The 23,238-nt window shown below is 39.6% G+C and overlaps 1 protein-coding gene across 13 annotated transcripts in view; it reads left to right on the forward strand.

The window, feature by feature from the left end:
* cobl (cordon-bleu WH2 repeat protein) overlaps positions 1–23,238 on the forward strand; it is a 110,615-nt gene that overhangs the window by 12,742 nt on the left and 74,635 nt on the right. For all 13 annotated transcript variants that reach the window (XM_017700830.2, XM_017700832.2, XM_017700836.2 and 10 more), the window contains exon 3: positions 16,179–16,373. In XM_017700830.2, the coding sequence (XP_017556319.2) occupies positions 16,179–16,373 (195 nt within the window). The remainder of the gene's footprint in view (positions 1–16,178; positions 16,374–23,238) is intronic.

A 23,238-nucleotide genomic window follows, 5' to 3' on the forward strand; every position in this document is an offset into this window, starting at 1 on the left:
GGTGTTGTGGACCTTACTGCTTAAAGAAAGTTAGAATTCCTGTGTTTTAAGCACTTGGGTCGCATGGTGATAGCACTATGGCCCCTAACACTGGAGATCAGGGTCTGGTTCCCTGCTTTGATATTTTCACATGTAAGCAAGGTAAAGCATTACAGTTCTAGTTGAGTATTAAAATAAAAAAAGATTCTTCCTCACATTCAGTGTGTCCTTTTTTCACTGCTACTCATAATATGTGTGCATGGCCAAGTTTGTCATGTGTAGACAGATGCACAAAAAGATTTCATTCTCTTTACAAACTAGTTCTGTTTAAGCAACAACAAAAAAGACACTCAAAACACTGTATTGTTATGAATACAATAAACGCTCATACAGAAACCCCTGTAGCTACAGTCTGCAAACATACAATACGTATTCAACTAATTTAGAGAGATCACAACATTTTCGTTATTCTTTATTTATGTTTTCTGACATCTGATACATTGGAACAGGCAGAAGTACTGCCACATCAAAAGAATCAGAAACTGTGAACCCAATGATTTGAACTAAACAGGGCTAATTATGTTTTTGTAATGAAAAATACAGCTGCAAAGTGTGTTTTAAGTACTGATTTTATCCACAATATGCTCAGAAATTGAAAAAAAAGACTAACTTCCAAAATCCAGAATTGTGTGTTAAGCTAAAGTAGAAAACATAAAATTTTAAACTTTTTTATATTTATATAACCCTTATCAGACATTAAAATACAGCTTTAAAACGTGCTTTACAGGAAAGCTAAAAATGAGCTTAAAAAAGACAAAAAAATCTAATTCTAATTAAAACAAGTATTGGTAATTAAGAATATATAAATAATCAGTGGAGAATATTGCCACTTTTTATTTTTTTATATTGAAATATCACACTGTGCTCTTTCAGGCTATTTATTTTATTTTTTTTACAAGATGGATTACATTCATTCAGAAATACATCTGAAATGCTAGTAAACCAGCAACGTCAAATAATTATGATTTTGGATATTCACATCCAGAGAAACAAGTATGCTTTACTATTTGTAAAAGTAAAAAAACTGTTTCATGTGATCAGTGGCTCTACAGGTGACTGAAGAATGTGCCGGCTGTCTGCCGGTTCAGTTCATTCATTCCTCTGTGAGGATAACTGTAATAGACACATGTGGCCATATTAAAGAGAGCTGCTCTTTAAATCTTTTCTTTTTCTCTGCTCTTCTCCTCCCTACTGGTGGTGAGTAATTGGTCCCAGAATGGCAGTGTGTGTTTGTACCAGAGGGCCTTGTGCTCTCCGTCTCCCTGGAGAAGGAGTGGTGTTTATTCCAGCAGCCATGGAACTTAAAGACCGCCAGCCTTCTCAGACCTCGGGTGGGCGACTGAAGTGCCAGAGCTTGGCATTCTGGGTAAAGGCCAGTGGGCGTAAGGGTCAACCCTGTCACACCCTTTACTTTGGCCTGTTCCATATCATTACTGTATCTAAACTGGAAAATTCCAGAAATTACATTTTATTTCTGACTTTATTTCTGTGGTGATGTCTCTGCATGAATTTAAACAGCTGTTCTATATTTAATCTCTCTCTCTCTCTTTCTCTCTTTCTCTCTTTCTCTCTTTCTCTCTTTCTCTTTCTCTTTTTCTCTCTCTCTCTCTCTCTCTCTCTCTCTCTCTCTCTCTCTCTCTCTCTCTCTCTCTCTCTCTCTCTCTCTCTCTCTCTCTCTCTCTCTCTCTCTATGGACGTGTGTTGAGGAAGAATAGTGGATATATTGGTCAAAGAATGTTGGAGATGGAGCTGCCGGGTAGAAGGAGAAGAGGTAGACCTCAGAGAAGGTTTATGGATGTAGTGAAGGTGGACATGGAGATGGTTGGTGTAAAAGTAGAGGAGGCAAGATGGAGGCAGATGATCCGCTGTGGTGTGTGTGTGTGTGTGTGTGTGTGTGTATGTGTGTGTGTATATATATATATATATATATATATATATATATATATATATATATATATATATATATATATAAAATAATATAATATAGAGGCTCTGTGTGTGTGGGTGTGTGTTTACCCTCCTCGTACGGAAAGAAATTGTATTCCGAATGGCCTCAATCGGAGTAGACTATTCCGATTGCGCTGTTATTCGATGTATTAATGGATTATGCTGTTTACAGTGCTGTAGCACTGTGGTATGACACTACATGTCTTTAATGAACTCCATCTTTGTGTCATTTATTTTTGTTTGCACAGGACTGTGCAGTCCTATAGGCTGTGACTAAATACAGCTTCAGCACCGTTTAAGTTGTATGTAGTTTTTATTTTCTTTTGTTACACATATCTGAACTGAGACACAGTAGGATGTGACTACATGTCTTATATTTGAGACTGCAGTTCCCTAATCTATTACAAATCCAATTTTGTGTTGTAGGTTCAGTATTACTGCCTAGTATGTGAGTAAATAAAACTCCCTTACAGTTTTCTCTTGTCCCAGCAGTTTTTAACATAAGTACATTTAGCATAAAATGTGTTCACCATTTTAATTGTAACATTTCACTTAAAAAAATGTTTAATCGTTTGACAGCCCTAATGTGTGTGTGTGTGTGTGTGTGTGTGTGTGTGTGTGTGTGTGTGTGTGTGTTACACTCACCAGCGACTTTCTTACGTTCAATTGCTTCTTGACACAAATAGCTAATCAGCCAATCACCTGGCCACAACTCAGTGCATTTATGCGTGTAGAGGTGGTCAAGACAACTTGCTGAAGTGAAGACCGAGCATCAGAATGGGGAAGAAAGGTGATTTAAGTGACTTTGAACTTGGCGTGGTTGTTGGGGCCAGACGGGCTGGTCTGAGTATTTCAGAAACTGCTGATCTACTGGGATTTTCAAGCACAACCATCACTAGGGTTTACAGAGAATGGTCAGATAAAATATCCAGTGAGCAGCAGTTGTGTGGACGAAAATGCCTTGTTGATGTGAGAGGTCAGAGGAGAATGGGCAGACTGGTTCGAGATGATAGAAAGGCAACAGTAACTCAAATAACCACTTGTTACAACCAAGGAATGCAGAATACCACATACTCTGAATGCACAACACATCGAACCTTTAAGAAAATGGGCTACAGCAGCAGAAGACCACACCGGGTGCCACTCCTGTCAGCTAAGAACAGGAAACTGAGACTACAATTCGCACAGGCTCACCGAAATTGGACAATGGAAGATTGGAAAAATGTTGCCTGGTCTGACGAATCTCGATTTCAGCTGCGACATTCAGATGGTATATATGTGTATATGTAATTCTATAAATTCTAGAGATATTACATTTTTGCCTTGTCCAGCTATACTGACAAACATGGTGCAAAACATCTATACTTTTAATTCCGTTTGTGTTTATATATCAGACAGGAGCAGCAGCAAAATCTTCTGGACACAGTCTATCTGTTCATTCCATTCTTATGTCTCTTTACAACACATTGGACTGTTACCTCAGACAGCAGTTGACCACACCATGGGAGTTGATCAAGGGACTGCTGCATTTTTATTTTCACTTAAAACAGGCATCAACATCCTTGACTCAGCCATTCAGCGAAATCAAATCAAATTTATTTGTATAGCGCTTTTTACAACGGATGTTGTCACAAAGCAGCTGTACAGAATTTTGGAAAAGACAAAGTTTTAACAGGACTGTAAGAATGTACAAAAAACCCCAGGTGGGCAAGCCAGGGGCAACAGTGGCAAGGAAAAACTCCCTCAGAACTGAGGAAGAAACCTTGGGAGGAACCAGGCTCACCAGGGGGGACCCATCCTCCTCTGCTCAAACTACCTACAAGTGATTATACTACAAATATTAATAGCAGTAATATTGGTATTAGGAATAACTAGGAGTCTATGAGAACATCAGTGTAGGGTGGGCAGCTCGTCCAAGGCAGGTGGTGGCAGCTGGGGCATGGGCAGCTGGTCTGAAGTGGGAAGCAGGAGGGCTCAGCAGTCAGTCGTCAGAAAGCAGGGAGAGGGAATTAGTTTTATTCTGTCTGTTTGTACATAAACAGGGTGTAAACATTTACAGAGTGTGGCTAACGACTCCGGCAGATCTGACTATGACAGCTTAACTAACAGGAGAGAACCAGAAGGACACACAGACACGGCAGCACTCTGAAACAGTTTGGCATCCCTCCGCTCCACTGTCCACAAACCTGAATGACCACGTGCGAGCAGCCGGACAACAGCACCAGCGTCTCAGTTTACTATAATTCCCTGTGTCCATGGACCCCTGGATCTGCTGCCTTTATCTAAGGGGGAACATTACCTACCAAAAGCTAATCTGAATAAGTGAGTTTTCAGCCTAGTCTTAAAGATTGAGACTGTGTCTGAGTCCCGAACAGTTTCTGGAAGATCATTCCAGCGTTTGGGGGCTTTATAAGAGAAAGCTCTTCCCCCAGCTGAAACCTTCTGAATTCTGGGGACTATTAATAAGCCAGCACTCTGTGATCTGAGTGGTCGTGATGGCTCATAATGAGAAATAAGGTCTTGTAAGTACTCGGGAGCGAGACCATGTAGGGCTTTATAAGTCAATAAAAGGATTTTATAATCAATACGGAATTTAATAGGCAGCCAATGAAGTGATGATAGCACTGGACTAATATGCTCAAATTTTCTAGTTTTAGTGAGGACCCTGGCTGCGGCGTTTTGGACTAGTTGGAGTTTGTTTAAACTCCTGCTCGTGCATCCTGACAGTAGTGCGTTACAGTAGCCTAGAAGTAATAAAAGTGTGTACTAGTGTTTCTGCATCACGCAGGGACAGGGCATTTCTTATCTTGGCAATGTTGCGAAGATGTAGAAAAGCTGTCCTAGTGATGCTGCCTATGTGTTGATCGAATGATAAATCTGAATCTATTATAATGCCAAGATTTTTTGCTGCTGAGCCAGGTGTGGCTGGAAAGTCGGCGAGATTTAAGATTAAATCTGGTAATTTACTAATTTGCTAATTTTGGACCCAGAAGGAGAACCTCTGTTTTGTTACTGTTTAATAGGAGGAAGTTACGTGACATCCAGCCTTTCATGTCTTTTACACAGTCCTCCATTTTCTTTAACCTGTATTTGTCATCAGGCTTGGCTGATCTGTACAGTTGAGTATCGCCTGCATAACAATGAAAGTTTACTTCATTGTTCTGAAAGTCTGGTATAAAGGCTATGATACAACTGAAACCTCGATAAGAACTGCAACCTCTGTGCCGGGTTAAGTGCTATACCGCCCACTACTACCTTCAGTAATCTGCAACAGACTTTTAAATAGACGAACACTTCAGTGATGTTCCACATTGTGGAGAATAGTAAGAGTAAAGAACCCTCTTCTTTGAGTAGGTGTGTCCAAAGAGGAACGTCGTTCCCATTCAAGTAGGGGAGGCAAGTGCCTTTTTTTTGTTTTATTTTACTACTGTTATTTATAATATATACGTTTTTTAATAATATGTAGTTATGGTAATTTTATTTAATACTTTCATTTGTATTCTTCTGATTATGTCGTATATTATACCTCAAAAGTCACATAGCCCTTTTCTCTATGCAATCAGTTTTTTCCAAGTTGCAGGATGAAATTGGTCCATAACAGCAGCTACAGACACACTCTGTGCACATCTGTGCTGAACAGCTAATAAACAGTGTGTTGCTGAAGTGATTAGTAGAGCATCAATCTCTGGTTTAAATGTGTGAAAATGCAATTAGTTTAATGTGCTTAATTGCATTTGAGAAATATAGGCACAATTTGCCTTGCAAAATAGTTGGCTATGGCTTGTACCAGTTTTTTCAGCCCTGACTTGTGACAGCATAGCATCCTATTTAATGTTGGTAAAGGAAAGCCCTGTGAATCTAATGGCAGCGAGCTGTTAGTTTTTACCACTTAAATTCATCAAGAACCGACTACAGACCACAGTGTTGCAAGAAATTACGGCTGGCCTGATGGTCACTGCAGTCGAGGCTGGAAATGAACTTGGACAGAGTTAGGGATTCCTTTTTTTGCCGTCTCGCAGACAGACGTAGGCTTGCAAATCCTACACTTAGTTATTATCGTATCTGGACTTATATCAGTGTGTGTGTGTGTGGTTACAGCTTACATGTGCTTAGGCCAGTAATTGTGATGAATCTTTGAACAGGCTGAGTATTTTGGAACATAGGATACTACTGCTGAGTGTGATCTTTTACTGGCAAAGAAGCCGACACTTGATGTCAGTACAGTACTCATGCTGCTTCTTATGCAGGTTCCTTTCATCTGGGGCTTTATTTTCTATGTTCTCTAAATTAATTTGGGTTGTGGATATAGTCTTTTTTGTGTGAATTTATGCCCCTTTTTGGGTGAAGCAAAAAAATTGTCAGCTATGTAGGTGTAGATGTGTCATTTTTAATAACCATAACAGCACAAATAAGTGACATGAAAATCTCTTATTAAGCATACAATATTTACTGTAAAGTAAATTCGCCCTGCAAATTGTGGCTTGCCTGATGCCCCCATTTCTAAACTACTTTGTACTGTACTTTTTACGTTTATGTTTTACTGGTACTGTACTTCTAGAGCGGACATGAGCAGTGGACCTGTGTTGTTCTTGGAGTGCCTCTCTTAAAGATACTGTAGTGCACTTTTAGTCCATGTGGTCATTACTTTCTTCACAATGCACTGTGCTTTGAAGCTGTCTGAGAGCACTGTGTGCCAGGGGTGTGCCTTGCAAACCCCTAGAACTGTAAACAGGGCAGGGCATCTTCACTTGCCAAGCAGCTGTAACTGGAGAGTGAGGGCGGGCACAGATAGCCAGAGGCCACATGCCTAGCAACGACAAACAAACGCTGGAGAGGAGTCGAATATCCCTCTAGAGCCGTCTGTCGCCTGAGTCATTCATTCTTTGCATGAAGCCTCCTCAGTCATAAATTTGCAGCTGCTAGCGCCCTCTCTCTCTCTCTCTCTCCCCCTATTTCTCTGTGTCTCTATCTGTCTGTCTCTCTTGGTCTCTCTCTCTTGCTTTTGCTCTCTCTCCCCCATCTCTCTGTCTGTCTGTCTGTCTGTCTGTCTGTCTGTCTCAGTCTCTCTCTTGGTCTCTCTCTCTTGCTTTTGCTCTCTCTCTCCCATCTCTCTGTCTGTCTGTCTGTCTGTCTGTCTCAGTCTCTCTCTTGGTCTCTCTCTCTTGCTTTTGCTCTCTCTCCCCCATCTCTCTGTCTGTCTCAGTCTCTCTCTTGGTCTCTCTCTCTTGCTTTTGCTCTCTCTCTCCCATCTCTCTGTCTGTCTGTCTCTCTGTCTGTCTCAGTCTCTCTCTTGGTCTCTCTCTTGCTTTTGCTCTCTCTCCCCCATCTGTCTGTCTGTCTGTCTGTCTGTCTGTCTGTCTCTCTCTCTCTCTCTCTCTCTCTCTCTCTCTCTCTCTCTCTCTCTCTCTCTCTCTCTCTCTCTCTCTCTCTCTCTCTCTCTCTCTCTCTCTCTCTCTCTCTCTCTCTCTCTCTCTCTCTCTTTTTCAGGGTGTAAATATAGGTTGCTAAGAGAACACTGTGGGTACTGAGAGGCATGTGCTGTTGTGCTGTTTTGTCCAGTCGAGGCTGAGGGTGAAGGAACTCCCTGACAGCACAATAACTCAAAACCTGTTTTATGTCGTGTGTGCATTTCTAGTTTTAGTCTTATTACCAGCATCATGGTTTCCTTATTCTTGCATGTTTTCACACAGAGTAAAATAGTGGTGACATTTTCCTTCAATATCTGACCCTGGTTGATTTCAAGTGTAAGCCACTCAAAAAGAGGAACTTTGTATCTGGTCATTATTTTTAGCTGTTCCTTTTAGGAAATAATGACTAACGCACAGTTCTTTTTTCCTGCCTCGTAAAATCCTTTTGACTTTAGACTTGAGTGGCTGCTGCACTCCGATTCGCTGTGCTGTGTTCTGGCCTAAAACAGAAAGGCTAGAACAAAAGCAGGATTAATGGGCTCTAATAAAGCTGCTATTGTTTGTGTGGATGCTCAGCCACTCGGCTGAGCACTAACAGGTCAGCTCTTATGCTCCAGTTGCCTAGAGAGGTTCTCCAAAAGCAGGTGGATGGTTTAGTTGCGTAGTTTATGGGTTAGCACACTTCTGACACCATGAGGGTCACAAATCAATATGCTAGGTTTTATTACTCATCTTTGAGAGGCATCTTCCTTATCTTAAGTCAACAATCTCCAATATTAAATTTAAATTAATTATTGTTTGGGTTATGCTCATGATGTATAAATACCAGTTACACCTCGTTCTGAATACCATTCATGAGAAAATGAAAATGTGCCTCTTCTCATGAGATCACCTATTATGTTGGCCATGGGAATGAGCTTTTATATTGAAAGTGGAGGAGACAGGGCGACCTTTGAATGGCACCTGTGCTTGTTTTGTGTTGGAGAGCCATTGTGAGCTTGCAATCTGATGCCACACAGTCAGCAAGTTTTGTTTATATATATATATATATATATATATATATATATATATATATATATATATATATATATATATATATGTATATGTATGTATGTATATGTGTATATATGTATATGTGTGCGTGTGTGTGTGTGTGTGTGTGTGTATATAATATATATATAAATATGTTTCACCATTCCCTTTTCTCTGAACATAAAAAAAATGATTAGCTGATTTGTATTTTTTTTGTACATGCATAATCATTCATTATACATGATATATGTGTAATATTAATAAATTATATTACATTTTGCAAAATCTAACATTAAATAATATATAGCATAAAAACGTTCTTATTATAGTATAGCATTAAATATAAATCTCGTAAGTCCTTCTTTGCATTGTAAGTTTTGGAAGTAAACGAGGAGGTTATTCTGTCTCTTCTTCTCTGAAACCTATTGAAAATATCCACCAAGGTCAACTGAATATAAACCAAACAACATACATCTGTTTTATTATTAAATTAAAATAATAACATTCCCATCTATCCTCCAAGGATGTTGGAATATCAACCAACAAATAATACCCAGTTCAGCCATCATGGAAAAAAGTTAGATCCTCAACCAGCAGTGAACATTTTTTTGTTTATAGAAAAGACTGTTTTCTTCTGTTTAAAGGTTTTGTTGATATTCAGTAATGAGAACGTTCCAGTTACTTCAGATGGAGGCAGGTCCAGTTTACCATGAGACTAAAATAAGACCGTGTTCAGATGATGGCAAAACAAGAAATCTAATCAGACTTGAGAGCTGCAGTATACAAAATCTACAAATACTTGCTGTTTTGTTTTGTATCACTATAGGACATTGTGTTGTGATTTAGGGACACAGCCAGAGCAGATCAACACAGCACCTTCTGATGACACATAAATGATGGAGTAATGTAACTGTGAATTAGTCCATCATCAGAAATTTTTAGTTCAGGGGTTTGTTTTTAGAACCACTTAGATTACCTGACTTTAGTGTTTGTGTACCACAAACCCCAGGTTATGCAGCTTGGTTGTAACATTCAGAAATGGATGCTGCATGATTTCTCTAGATACTCCCCAGTGACACTTGTGCTGTTGAGCAAGGTGAGCTTGATTGCAGGAGAGCCTCTTTTGTTTGTTCTTGTGCTTGTGTTTAAGCAACTGGTGTTGTGGTAGAGTCTAAATAGCTACATATCAATATTTCTGATTGTAGTAATTCTGCATGTGTTAGTATTATTATAAAATGTGGAAGATACTACAATATTAGGAAAACTATCTATGAGGAGCTGTCTCCAAATTTTTGGCTGGTGCTGCATAGGGCTGTCCACATGACATCTGACCATTTAAATCCATTAGTATTAAAAACTGCATATTCTAATGTAGAAAATGTCCAATTTTTTCTAATCTTTTAAAACTGCCTTTGTGTGGTTACCAAACAAAGGGAAGAACACGCTATTGTTGACCATAAACTAAGAAACCAACGATTTATTTTGACTTTTATTAGAACTAAATAGGGATCCACATACTGTGGGGATTTGCAAACAGTCAACAGGTTTTAAGTAGCTCAGTCATTGTCTATGAGGCAATATGTTTATTTTAGAAACTGAATAAAACTAATGGGCAAAAATGTGTGGTGACCCCCAGGTCAGTACTCTGATCACTATGTGCTTTTGGGGTCAAATGATAATTTACACTGGTAGCGCTCTTGTGTATTTAGGAGACATAACATTTGATCCTCGTTCACCACTGGTCATTCCCAGTGTTTTCTTATTTAGGATTTGGTGTTGGGTACGAACAGAATCTACACACACAGAAGAGCAGAAAGATGTGATAAGAAAACAACATGAATCTGATGTAGACTTTTTTTCTTAGGACCTTTCTCAAGAATAAATTTAAGAAAAAACTTGGGAAGATATTGGTGAATGAGGCCCAGTGACTTGGAAATCTTTTGCATACTATAGATATGTATCTTCTTACTTCTTACTTATTTTCTTTGCAAAATATATTTTTTTGCACGGTAATGTATTTAAAATTTGAACATATTTGAATATATGAGAATTTTTTTCTTGTCTTGTTTTGACCATTTCATTTTAAGAACACAGCCAGCTTAATCTGGGCAGCGCTCTCTAAGGCAGAAAGTTGAGAGGTTTGTGAACTTTCCTTTGACAAACAGGCAGCTTTGTCTGAGTGGAGGGTGAATCGTGGTACAGTTGCCAAATGACTACTTGAAACCTTTCAGTCACCTCTTTCAAGTCAGGCTTTTCTGTTTTTCCTGGACCAAGGTATTTGGACAAGCTGTCACTTCAGTTCTTGCCTTTGTATGCGCATGTTGCTCTGAGCTTTGAAACAAGACCTTCCCTCCCAGAGGAAATATTGTATTTATGTATGAAACTAGGCTGTACAAAACAGGCTCATTTTCATTCATGCCACTAGTATTTTGGAGTAACTGGTCTTTTTTTTATTATTATTTCTTTCAGTTTCTTATGTTAAGCCTTCTCAGAATGATTGTGTGGAATTACATAATGGCTGGCAGAATAGTCTAAAGTTTACAGATTTGGATCCAGTCCCATTTCTTCTTTTGACCCCTATACTTTGTTTTCAAGGGTCACCCTAAAGCCTTGGAACTGAGTTACAAGGGGTAGTGGTTGAAATCTTGCCGTACGAAATAGGACAACCCTCAAAAGTTCAGCCACCTTGTTGGTAATTCCGCTAATTCTTTGGTGATATGAAGCTGAAGTCAGCTGTTCACCAGCTTCTTGCTCAAATTGTTCTTCGGGTGTCAATACTGCTGGACTATTTAAGGTGGAACGGGAAAGTTATCTAGCTAGCTAACAAGATATAAGCATGCTATTAGCGATTTCCTTTTTTATACAGGTTTTTATACATTGGAACAACATTAAACTAAGATAATACAATGATTATCATAATTTTTAACAGAGAAAATGCTCATATTTGTGTGTTTGGAGTGAGTCTCTGAATAACCTCTGTTTGCAGGGCCATATAGTCCTAACACTTTGCCCTACTCCTCTATCTTAACAAAAATTGGGACCCCCTACCCCTAGACATGAACGTGTTGTCCCACATGGGGTAAGGGGTGAAATAGGATTGGGCCTTAGTGCTGGCTTTTTCAGCAGCTTTGTGGCATGTTCTTCCCTGGTAAGGTTTATGAACATTTTAAATAGATAATTTCTGACCCTTTCAGTGTGAACAGAGGGAACAGAAGAGGTTAGAACCTTTTTTGCCTGTCCAACCCTTTTGTTTGTTATTATATGCAGTGAACTGTGCCTCACTGTCTAGCTAGGGCTTACAGGATCTCACCATCAGATGGCCTCTTTTGCATTCTTACGCTCCCAGACAAGGAGACCTTGTACATATGTATTAACAATGTTTTCACGATTTTCTTAAAAAAATAAAACATATAAATATGCAACCCATGTTCACTTGCACTCATTTGCTTCTCATTTGGCTTGACCAGAGTAGCACAGTGGAGTTGCCTCTATTTCAGTACATGGGTAGTGTTTTACTTGTATGAAAGTGTTTGAAAAGAATAGGATATTTTAGGTACGTCTTACTTAAATCATCAAACTTTTAGCCAAAAGCTTAAGCCAAATTGCATGGAACCTGGATTTCCTGGAGAGGCTGGTTCCCAAATTGCTTCTATGACAGAAGCTTTTTCTGCAGTATTGCAGAAGGAATGAACTGGAGCATGGATTTGGGTAAGTTGGGTTTTACTGACAGTTTCAGAGAGAGAAAGAGCAGAAGAGAGAGGGAGCAGGAGCCGATTTAGGTCATGGAAGGAGTAGGCACCCATAAACGCTAATCTCTTAATCAGGCTAGTCGGCTAATAGTGTGTTGAGACAGCTGGGTTTGAGCCCAGGCCTCTTACCTACCTATAACTGATAAGGTGCAGTGTCAATAACGAATGACAGAGATAGTAATGTGACTGATATCCCTCAGCCTAAAACTCTGCAAATGTGTGGTTGGCATTAGCATGAGGCACTAGCCATCATAATCAGCTATTTGCTTTTGAATATATGTTTTTTTCAAACAGGTTTTGTCAGCAAGATCTTCCTGAGTGCATCCTTAAGGGTTTTACACACTGATTCAAATGAACAGTGCAAAAAGTGAGACTGTGTACAATGCAAATTGAATAATATTGGCATTTCATTTGTAGTAACGATTTGGGTGACTATTGACTTCCACTGTTTGTTAGACCCAACAAAAACTGGAATAGTTATACAGTTATTCATATTCACAATCTAAGCACCTTCCCATTCCTTCACATTGAATCATCAAGCTCCTTACGGCCCTTCTTGACATATCTCATTAAAAAGATGCTTCCTCTCCAGTCATTTTCAACTTTGTTCCATTGTATGATTTATACCATGGAGAGTTCTCACTGTAACCCCACTGAAAGTATATGCCAGTGTTTGAAACACGATCAGCCAAACATTAAAAGCCCATCTTTCAAAAGACTGAGGAGATCCATTAGTAACCTAGTCGCACTGGATGCTGCATGTTTGGAAGTGCCAGCTGGGAAACTGAGAGTTTCCTGCTCTCCCACACAAGTTGGCTCTGTCGTAAAGAGCTCTTTGTTGGAGGTGCTGTGCAGGCACGGAGCTCTAGACAAGAGCACACTTTCAGGACGTCCTATCCTGTCAACACCGGAGGTGTGGCTATTCGCACATATCATGGCGCTAACCAAACCAGCAGACTTGAACAACTGCTGCTTCACAACTCTACATGTTGCGTTCATAGGACAGGTCAACAGTGTTATGTCATTGTTTCTTCTTATCAGATCTGTGTTGTAGATTTAAATTGGTCTGACCTGCCTTGTTACACATCCAGTGAACACATCACAGATTGCATAATAAGTGCATGATACAACAGGGCTGTGACATTAGAGAACCCGCCTTTATTAATAATTACCAGGCTGAGGTCAACATCTACCAACTGCAGCCCATTCACGTGCATTCCACCAACAGCTGTCCTGTACAGACGTCGTCTGACATTCTGCGCTGCTTCTTTTGCTCTGGTGCTTGTGGGGATTCTTAAACAGTATCAAACGAACTGTCAGCACACGGAGACCAGGACTGCTTTGAAGTGAGTCCAGTGATCCTATCTCGTATTAATATTTGCTCAGAGGAGAAAAGAAAGTTGGATTGATTGACTTGGAGAAATGAAAAAGGCATTTGTTAGTGTTCAATTTGCACATGTGACAGCGGAACGTTTGCAGAACGACACTTTACTGTAGCATATTTGTTTTCAACAAAGAACTGGGAAAGAGAAGTGACATTGAAACCTGTGAATGATTTACTTGTGTCCTCCTTCAAGGTCTTTAAGTGAGAGTGGTGGTGTCGTGTAGGGCGTAAATAACCAGAATGGCAGGAACATTTCTATTAGAAACCTGTATATGTATATTTTTGCATATTTTCACATTTTTCTATATACATTGAGAGTGTGAAATAGCTGAACTGATTGATGTAAATGGCATTTGTGTTTTTATACTCTGCAGCCCGTGTGAAGTGTCATTGATGTTATTAAATACAGTACCATTCCTAAAAAAGTGGGAGGTAGGTAGATTTATAAAGCACTGCGTTTGTTTTATTAGCATTTTACCTACTGTCCCAACTTTTTGGAATTGGATTTGTGATTGGTATATCCATGATGCTGCACTGCTTACTAAAGAACATACTGGAGTTGGGTTGTTCTGGTTGTTTGCAATATTTGGGGCTCAAACAATGCATTTTTAACTTTTAACATAGATGCTTAAATGTGTGTGTTGTTGATGCTGTTGCTGCAGTGGCATTTATCTGTAAACATTGTTGGTGATATTCAGATTGAATTATCTGAGAACACCAATAGCAGATAAGAGACACACATAACCGGACACTTCTGATTACATAGAGACAAATAGTCTATCACCTTGACAATGTGATATCTCAATCCTAACCACACTTTATTGTGTAACTTATGAAATGCAAGAACTACTGGGGTTGGGACGTGGCATAAAACATAAATAAAAACAGAATACGATGATTTGGAAATACTTTTCAACCTATATTCAACTGAACACACTACAAAGACAAGATATTTATTGTTCAAACAGATAAACTTTGTTGTTTTTTGCAAATATTCACTCATTTTGAATTTGATGCCTGCAACATGTTCCAAAAAGTTGGGACAGAGGCGTGTTTACCACTGTGTTACGTCACCTTTCCTTTTAACAACACTCAATAAGTGTTTGGGAACTGAGGACACTAAATGTTGAAGCTTTGTAGGTGGAATTCTTTCCCATTCTTGCTTGATGTACAACTTCAGTTGCTCAACAGTCCGGGGTCTCCGTTGTCATATTTTGCGCTTTATAATGCGCCACAGGTTATCAATGGGAGACAGGTCTGGACTGCAGACAGGCCAGTCTAGTGCCCACACTCTTTTACTACGAAGCCACGCTGTCGTAACACGTGCAGAATGTGGCTTGGCATTGTCTTGCTGAAATAAGCAGGGACGTCCCTGAAAAAGACGTTGCTTGGATGGCAGCATATGTTGCTCCAAAACCTGTATGTATCTTTCAGCATTAATGGTGCCTTCACAGATGTGCAATTTACCCATGCCATGGGCACTAACACACCCCCATACCATCAGAGATGCTGGCTTTTGAACTTTGCACTGATAACAATCTGGACAGTCCTTTTCCTCTTTGGCCCGGAGGACACGACGTCCATGATTTCCAAAACCAATTTGAAATGTGGACTCGTCAGACCACAGGACACTTTTCCACTTTGCATCAGTCCATCTCAGATGAGCTCGGGCCCAGAGAAGCCAGCGGCGTTTCTGGGTGTTGTTGATATATGGCTTTCACTTTGCATGGCAGAGTTTTAACTTGCACTTTTAGATGGAGTGACGAACTGTGTTCACTGACAATGGTTTTCTGAAGTGTTCCTGAGCCCATGTGGTAATATCCATTACAGAATGATGTCGGTTTTTAATGCAGTGCCTCCTGAGGGATTGAAGGTCACGGGCATTCACTGTTGGTTTTCTGTCTTGCTGCTTACTTGCAGAGATTTCTCCAGATTCTCTGAATCTTTTAATGATATTATGGACTGTAGATGATGAAATCCCTAAATTCCTTGCAATTGCACATTGAGAAACGTTGTTCTTAAACTGTTGGACTATTTGCTCACGCAGTTGTTCACAAAGTGGTGAACCTCACTCCATCCTTGCTTGTGAATGACTGAGCGTTTCAGGGAGGCTCCCTTTATTACTCAATCATGACACTCACCTGTTTCCAATTAACCTGTTCACCTGTAGAATGTTCCAAACAGGTGTATTTTGAGCATTCCTCAACTTTCCCAGTCTTTTGTTGCCCCTGTCCCAACTTTTTTGTAACGTGTTGCAGGCATCAAATTCAAAATTGAGTGAATATTTGTGAAAAACAATAAAGTTTATCTATGTGAACATTAAATATCTTGTCTTTGTAGAGTATTCAATTGAATATAGGTAGAAAAGGATTTGCAAATCATCATATTCTGTTTTAATTTATGATTTACACAACGTCCCAACTTCATTGGAATTGGGGTTGTAGTTACGTAGAGGTAGCATGGGGCAGTGTGGTATACCTAACAGAAAGCATGCAAGAGAAACAAAATTTGCAGTTAATAAACTGAAATATAGGTTACAGCTAAGAGTAGAGTTGGAGTAGAATGTGCATTGCCCAGGTTAGTTTAGTCTCTCATATCTCATCTCTCTCAATCCCACAGAAGGAGAATGAAGGCCAAGGCCCCCCCTCCACCCCCAGCTCCCCAGCCAGCCCCTCGCAAGATTTTCCGTAATGCAGTCCCTGATGGAGGAGGGTCTCCGGGTGGAGACACCAAGGAGAACATGCTACGAACCACGGTGGACCTCCATATTACCCTGCCTGCTGGCTACCAGACCACTGTCACTGTGAACGGCAGGTAGTTTTGCTGCGCTTCATAATGGGTCCCTCTGCACGTGTGGCTATAAGCCAGCAATAACAGAAGCATGTTGTGATGTCATATGAATCACACCTCACTTATACTTCTTTTGAAACAATGTGGATTTCAGATTCTCACTTAATACTATATTTAGGCCAGTAAAGAGAAGGTGAGATTTTTAACATTGTGCTAGCATTGCTTGAGTAGAGGGCTGCAGTCCAGTACTGCTTGCCCTGGCAGTGTATTCATTTATTCTGCTTGGCAAATTACCAGTTATGTTTACTTACCAATACATTTTGCTTTTTCACAGAGACATTTTGGCTAATCATGCTGTCCAAGTTCTCTCCAAATACCTCTTTGTACAGCGACAACATTTAGGTAGAGTGGGCATGCAGCTCTAGCGTCTATTTTGTCTGAGGAGATGGCAAAGTTACAAGGCTATAAACACATGGCAATCAGTTCGTATTGATTTGTGTGTTGATAATTTGCTCAAGAATAGGCAAAGCAGGATTTCTTAGACTGGGGGTTATAATTTGGTCCCAGGGATCTTAAAAGTGGTTCATATACCTTATCAAGGCGTATACCTTATCAACCACATAGAAAGTAATTTTGGTGAGTGTATAGAAGTGCTGCTGAATGGCTCCACCTATGGGCAGTGGAAGACAGGCTCATGTTGATAATGGCTTTCAGTTAGGTGAGCTCATTACTGAGGAGGGACTTGCTTGTGAATTCATTGTGTAAACTCAGCCATTCAAACAGATTAACTCTTTGTGTCCTACATTTACATACCTGTCCAGGACAAATGTCATTAATTTTGCATCCAACTCTACTTCATATGTAATAATTCTTAGAAAAGGACTTCCGGTGTTGGTGCTTCTTTTATTGCAACAACCCCTCCACCACCCCCCTCCACACCCTTCAGTATTAGCATCTTTCTATATTCCATCATGTTTTCTGAGCCGGGTAGATGGAGAAAGTGGGGAGTTATGGGGTGTAGGGGAGGGTCTTATAATATTAGCAACAGGAGGTAAGTGTAAATGCAGACAGGCTCTCGGGTCTTTGGGTCACCCTGTAGTTTTCCAAATAGGATTTTTTCAGGCATAACATGGGAGCAACTGAACATGCTGTGATGCTCTTTACTGTACCGGAATTCCGTTTTGAGATGTGTTTGTTTCACAGCATATCAGTCAACACTCACAACTGATTCTTGACTCATTCTTGAAGGGTCTGTCTTCCGCCTTTCTGTTTTTTTTTTTTTTTTTTTTTTTTTTTTGTTTTGTTTTGTTTTTTGGTCGCTTATCGGTTGTTGTGTACGCTGATAGTGAGTTATCTGCAACTGGCTTATATTAATATCGGCATGCCAATTTATCAATCAGGCTCTATTTGTAAGGCTGGGTTCCTGAGATTTTGTTTGAGATTGGTTTTTATTTTTATCTGCTGAAGGACCTAAGGTGGAAGTCTCTGCCTGTGCTGAGTATTCTTTTGTGTGTGTGTGTTTGAGTGAGTGTGTGTGTGTGTCTGTGTGTTTATCAGCATTTGGCATCCTGTGGTTTTAGCACAAGAGCTCAGATGACTTGCTTGTGCTATGTTTCAGAGTAAGATCAGATTAAGGGCACAATTATGATGTTAGTTTGTTTTGTCTTGCTCACCAAAGTCAGTAAGGGAATTCTAAATGCTTTTACGTAAATGAGCATGATATATTGTCCTGCATAGGTTTTCATTGGTTATAATGAGAATTCAGGGAGTGAACAAACCCATCTGTGACATGTAAGCTGCATTTTCTCACTTTTACAACTCTTCAAAAACAAACGAAGTCAGTTCTGAATACTAGAACACATTACTGTTTAATTCGTGTTATTAGCCAACTGTTTTCTCATTTAAGCATTTAAAATGTCTGTTTGGCTATTAAATATTATTAAGCTCACAATTTGGATAATAGAACATATAGGAAACATGTAAACATCTAGCCCTGGGCTTCCCAAACTTTGTAACAGCGTATGTCAATGCGCAGCCCACAGTGGTTTTTATGGACTGATGGGGGTTAGGGAGGACCGTGCCTCGATATGCGATTGGACGATGCCATGATGTACATGATTGGCTACGCAGGCCCACCAAACAATTATCATCCCACACTAAGCACACTATTTTGTACACAATTCTATTGTGGCAAGCGGCAAAAAACCAAAGTGAAGCTAACTTTGAACGCACTGCTGCACTGGTTTAAACTGGTTCAGTCTGGTGTATAAGGATGCATTAATTCATGAAGGAGGATTTGCATGCATCACCATGTACTCACTGCATTTTAGGAAAGTGTTGCATGTTGTGGGATGTGAAATCTGTAGACATTTCGTAAATTGTGTCAAGTGGCAAAAAACCAAAGTGAAACTAACTTTGAACGCACTGCTGCACTGGTTTAAACTGGTTCAGTCTGGTATAAAAGGATGCATTAATTCATGAAGGAGGATTTGCATGCATCACCATGTACTCACTGCATTTTAGGAGAGTGTTGCCTCATATTGTTCTTGGCTGTTTTTTTCTGCTGCATGGATATGGTGTCATATTTTAGATTGTTTTTGTTCTTGACTTTTTTGCTGGGTATGCAGCCCCACTAAAAGATTTATTAAGCTTGTCAGTTTAGTCAATTTTGACTTCCATTAACCCAACAAGCCCATACAGAGATGTGATGTGTGCTGATATGATTAAAATTCTGTAAAATTGAATGGAAGTCATGAAGTTTTCATTTAAAGAATGCTATTATGATAATATTAATTACATTGATAGCAATAAAATGGAGTTCAGGAGTTAAGCTGCGAACTCCCCTTTTCACTGCTGCATTGTTGCGGCCTGATATCAAACAATACGCAGTATTGACGCAGTACTAGTTTGTGGCCCGTTGGTGAGCAATAGAATTAAAAAAGGCTAATAATTAACCCCATCAATAACAATATGCCATCCCTTTATTTTGACAGAGAAATGTCAAACATTTGCTAAAGTGAACTCTGTCCATTTTAATGAGCACTGCATTTTAGGGAGTGGTCATGACTCAGCATTGCGTTGTATGCAACCGAGATCAGAACAGTGAGATACCACAGTATATGTTACTATTTTTAGGAAGACAGGAACTGTGAATGATTAAACTAATAACCATGCCTTTATAAGCAGAGGAACATGGCCATATATCTGTACTTGGACATGTGCCATATCTACAAGATAGAGCTGAGTGTAGATGCATGAATAACAAGAACTTTATCCTTAAACTGACAAGAAACAGAGTTTGACAGACATATGTGATAAGGACAGAATATCTTACAGCAATAATGTTATGACATAGTCAAAGTTACACTGTAAGCACAATGAGATCATTAAATTTGACTGAGATCATACAACATGTATATAAATGACTGAGAGACATATACTGTCATGAACATTGTTACACTTAAAGGTTCTCAAACAAAGTATAAAAGGTTGTGCAATGCCTATACCACCTATATGCAAAAGTAATTGCCCCAAAACTATTTGTGTCAATATCATTTGCAACGTTTTCAGCCAAAAGCTTCCTAAAACTGGAGATCAGTCTTTCACATCACTGTGGAGGAATTCGGGCCCAGTTTTCAGAGGTGCTTTAATTTAGCCACATTGAAGGGCTTTCAAGCATGAACTGCCTGTTTAAAGTCCTGACACAGCATCATAATGGGCTTCAAAACAGGACTTTGGCAAAGCCGCTCCAAAACCTTTTTGTCTTTAGAGCCATTCAGAAACGGTCTTGCTTTTAAACTTTCAATCGCAGACTTGCTGCATAACCCACTTGCACTTGAACTTCAGATCACGGATCGTGCATGGACCTTGTCCTGAAGGATTTTTTGATAGAGAGCAGAATACATGGTTCTGTCAGATATGGAAAGTCACCCAGGCCCTAAAGCAGCAAAACATCCCCACACCACTACACAACCACTACTGTGTTTGATCATAGTATAATGTTCTAATTGTGGAATGCTATGTTAGCTTTACCGGGATCCCGGTCTTCCAAAAAGTTTCATTTTTGAGTCCTCAATTCACAGAACATTACTTCAGAAGGCTTGGGGATCATCAAGTTGTTTTTGGCAAATGTGAGATTTATGTACCTTCTGACTAGCAGTGGTGTATGCCTTGCAGTTCTCCCACTGATACCATTTTTGTGTAGTCTGTTTCTAATTGTGGAATTATGAGCGCTGACCTTATCTGAGGTGAGCGAGGCTTACAGTACCTTAGATGTGGATCTGGGTTTTTCTGTGATCAAGTCATCTTGCACTTTTGAATTTTCAATTAGTCTGCCACTTCTGAGAAGACTATGCAGCAGGTGCAGGTTTTCTCCATTTAGAGAGAATGGCTGTCATTGTGGTTCACTGGAGTAACTTCCAGGTCTCTCAGCCTATTTCACATTGCTGGAAATTAGGGGTGCGGGAAAAAATTGATTCTTAGATGCATCACAGTGCGGACATGAACGATTCTGAATCGATTCATAAATGTCAAAAATCAATTTTCGAAATATTCATTTATAATGTAATGTTGATGGAACATAAAAGGCGAAACTTGGAAGTGGGTAAGGACAGTACCCGGACAGTCTGCAGCACATAACAAAAATGCAACTGGATGAGTGAGAAATCTGACCGGCACACTGTGTATTAAAGCCAAGTTCGGTCAGGAGTCACAACCCAAATGTTAAGAAGAGACATTTTGTCCTTTCCACAAAAATCAAACCACCTTGGTTTAATGTCCAGTATGTCTCAGCATGTGCTTATGTCCTAGTATAGGCTTAAAAATATAAACGAGAGTGCAGACTTACTTTGCTCTGCTTTAAGCTTTAGCTGTAGCCGCTTTCCTTCCATCTCCGCCAGAAAACTTTTCCTCAAAACTAGAGCAGTTTCTTGTTAAATGTCTCAATGTTTGACTGATTTACGAGACTGAAGTCGCTTCTCATTCGCCAGCTTCCTGTTTGAATTTTCCCGTTCCACCTTAAATTATGCTTGAGGTGCCAAATGTAACTGCTGCACCATTTAAGGTGGAACAGGAAAATTCGAAAAAGAAGCAACTTCATCTTCGCATCTTTTTAGAGAGAGACAATCTCTTGTTGCAGATTTAACGTACCAGGAACTGCAGTGCTTATAAATGCAAATAAGTCCATTCATCTCCAAATGTTTGTCTTAATCTCTGTCTTATTGTAGCTACTGGCGAGGCGAGACTTCATTGCTATATGACCTTCAGTCACATAGTCAGACATTGAGAACCAGGGCTGCATGCATTTTACTGACACAGCGACCACCCCCCCTCCACCCGATTATACTAATCCATAATGCATTTACATTATGGATCATTACAAATACTTTGCTTTAAAACTCCCAAGTCATCGAATCATGAGGTGCCTAAAGATTCTCCCCCCTACTGGAAATGTTCTGTTTAAATGATCTTTAGATTCAACAGGGATGGCAGAAATCAAGACTGAGTGTATCTATTTTAATTGAACACAGTTGGCTTCTAAGTCTGGTTAATTGGTTGATTGCATAACTAAGGAGGCGATTACTTTTCACACAAGGCCAGTTAGCCTTGGATAACTTTTTTCTATTAATAAGTGAAATGATCATTTAAAAACTGTATTTTGTGTTGGTCATGTTGTCTTTTGGATTATAGGAAATGTAGGTCAAGGTCTGAAACACATTTACATGCGGCTTAATAATTAATTAATAATCCAACTAATAGCTCAATCGGAATAGAATCTGTTCATGTATACACTTCAATCCGAATGGTCTAGAGCGAATGAAGCCATTCAGAATACAATTTCTATCCGATTGAACAAGGTGGCTAATCCTGTAAATAATCCCTTAAATAGAAGAATAATAGCCATGTAAATGTTCTGTATCTGATTACATTTCTAGTCGGAGCATGTGAGTATGTTCTGCGCATGTGCGTCCACTTCTTAGTGGAAAGACGTCGGAGGGACGGGTGTCCTGCTTATGTGTCTGACATTGTCCTCTCAACCATCTTTACAACCCCAATTCCAATGAAGTTGGGATATTGTGTAAAACATAAATAAAAACCTTTTCTGCCTCGCTGCTTACTTGCAGAGATTTCTTCAGATTCTCTGAATCTTTTGATGATATTATGGACTGTAGATAATGGAATCCCTAAATTCCTTGCAATTGTACGTTGAGAAATGTTGTTCTTAAACTGTTGGACTATTTGCTCACACAGTTGTTCACAAAGTGGTGAACCTCGCCCCATCCTTGCTTGTGAAGGACTGAGCATTTCAGGGATGCTCCCAATCATGACACTCACCTGTTTCCAATTAACCTGTTCACCTGTGGAATGTTCCAAACAGGTGTTTTTTGAGCATTCCTCAACTTTCCCAGTCTTTTATTGCCCCTGTCCCAACTTTGGAACATGTTACAGGCATCAAATTCAAAATGAGTGAATATTTGCAAAAAAACTATAAAGCTTATCTGTTTGAACATTAAATATCTTGTCTTTGTAATGTAATCAACTGAATATAGGTTGAAAAGGATTTGCAAATCATCGTATTCTGTTTTTATTTATGTTTAACGCAATGTCCCAACTTCATTGGAATTGGGGTTGTAATTAGCACATGTGAAATACGTTTTTCTGAGTCTTGACATCATTTTAAAGCAATTAAAAACGCAAGCGTGCCAACTGGAAACTCATCTCACTCTGACTGGACCTCGTGTGATGTTTCCACTCCACACATGAGCACCATTTTGGATTGGATGACTTGTAGTGCGCATGTAAACGAAGATTTTCATCAGATTTTTGAGCAGAGTGAGCATATAAACACACCAGTCTTAATCTGGCAGAAAATAATTACACTTTCATGGAC

Source organism: Pygocentrus nattereri, chromosome 3 (assembly GCF_015220715.1).
Source record: "Pygocentrus nattereri isolate fPygNat1 chromosome 3, fPygNat1.pri, whole genome shotgun sequence".
NCBI lineage: Eukaryota > Metazoa > Chordata > Actinopteri > Characiformes > Serrasalmidae > Pygocentrus > Pygocentrus nattereri.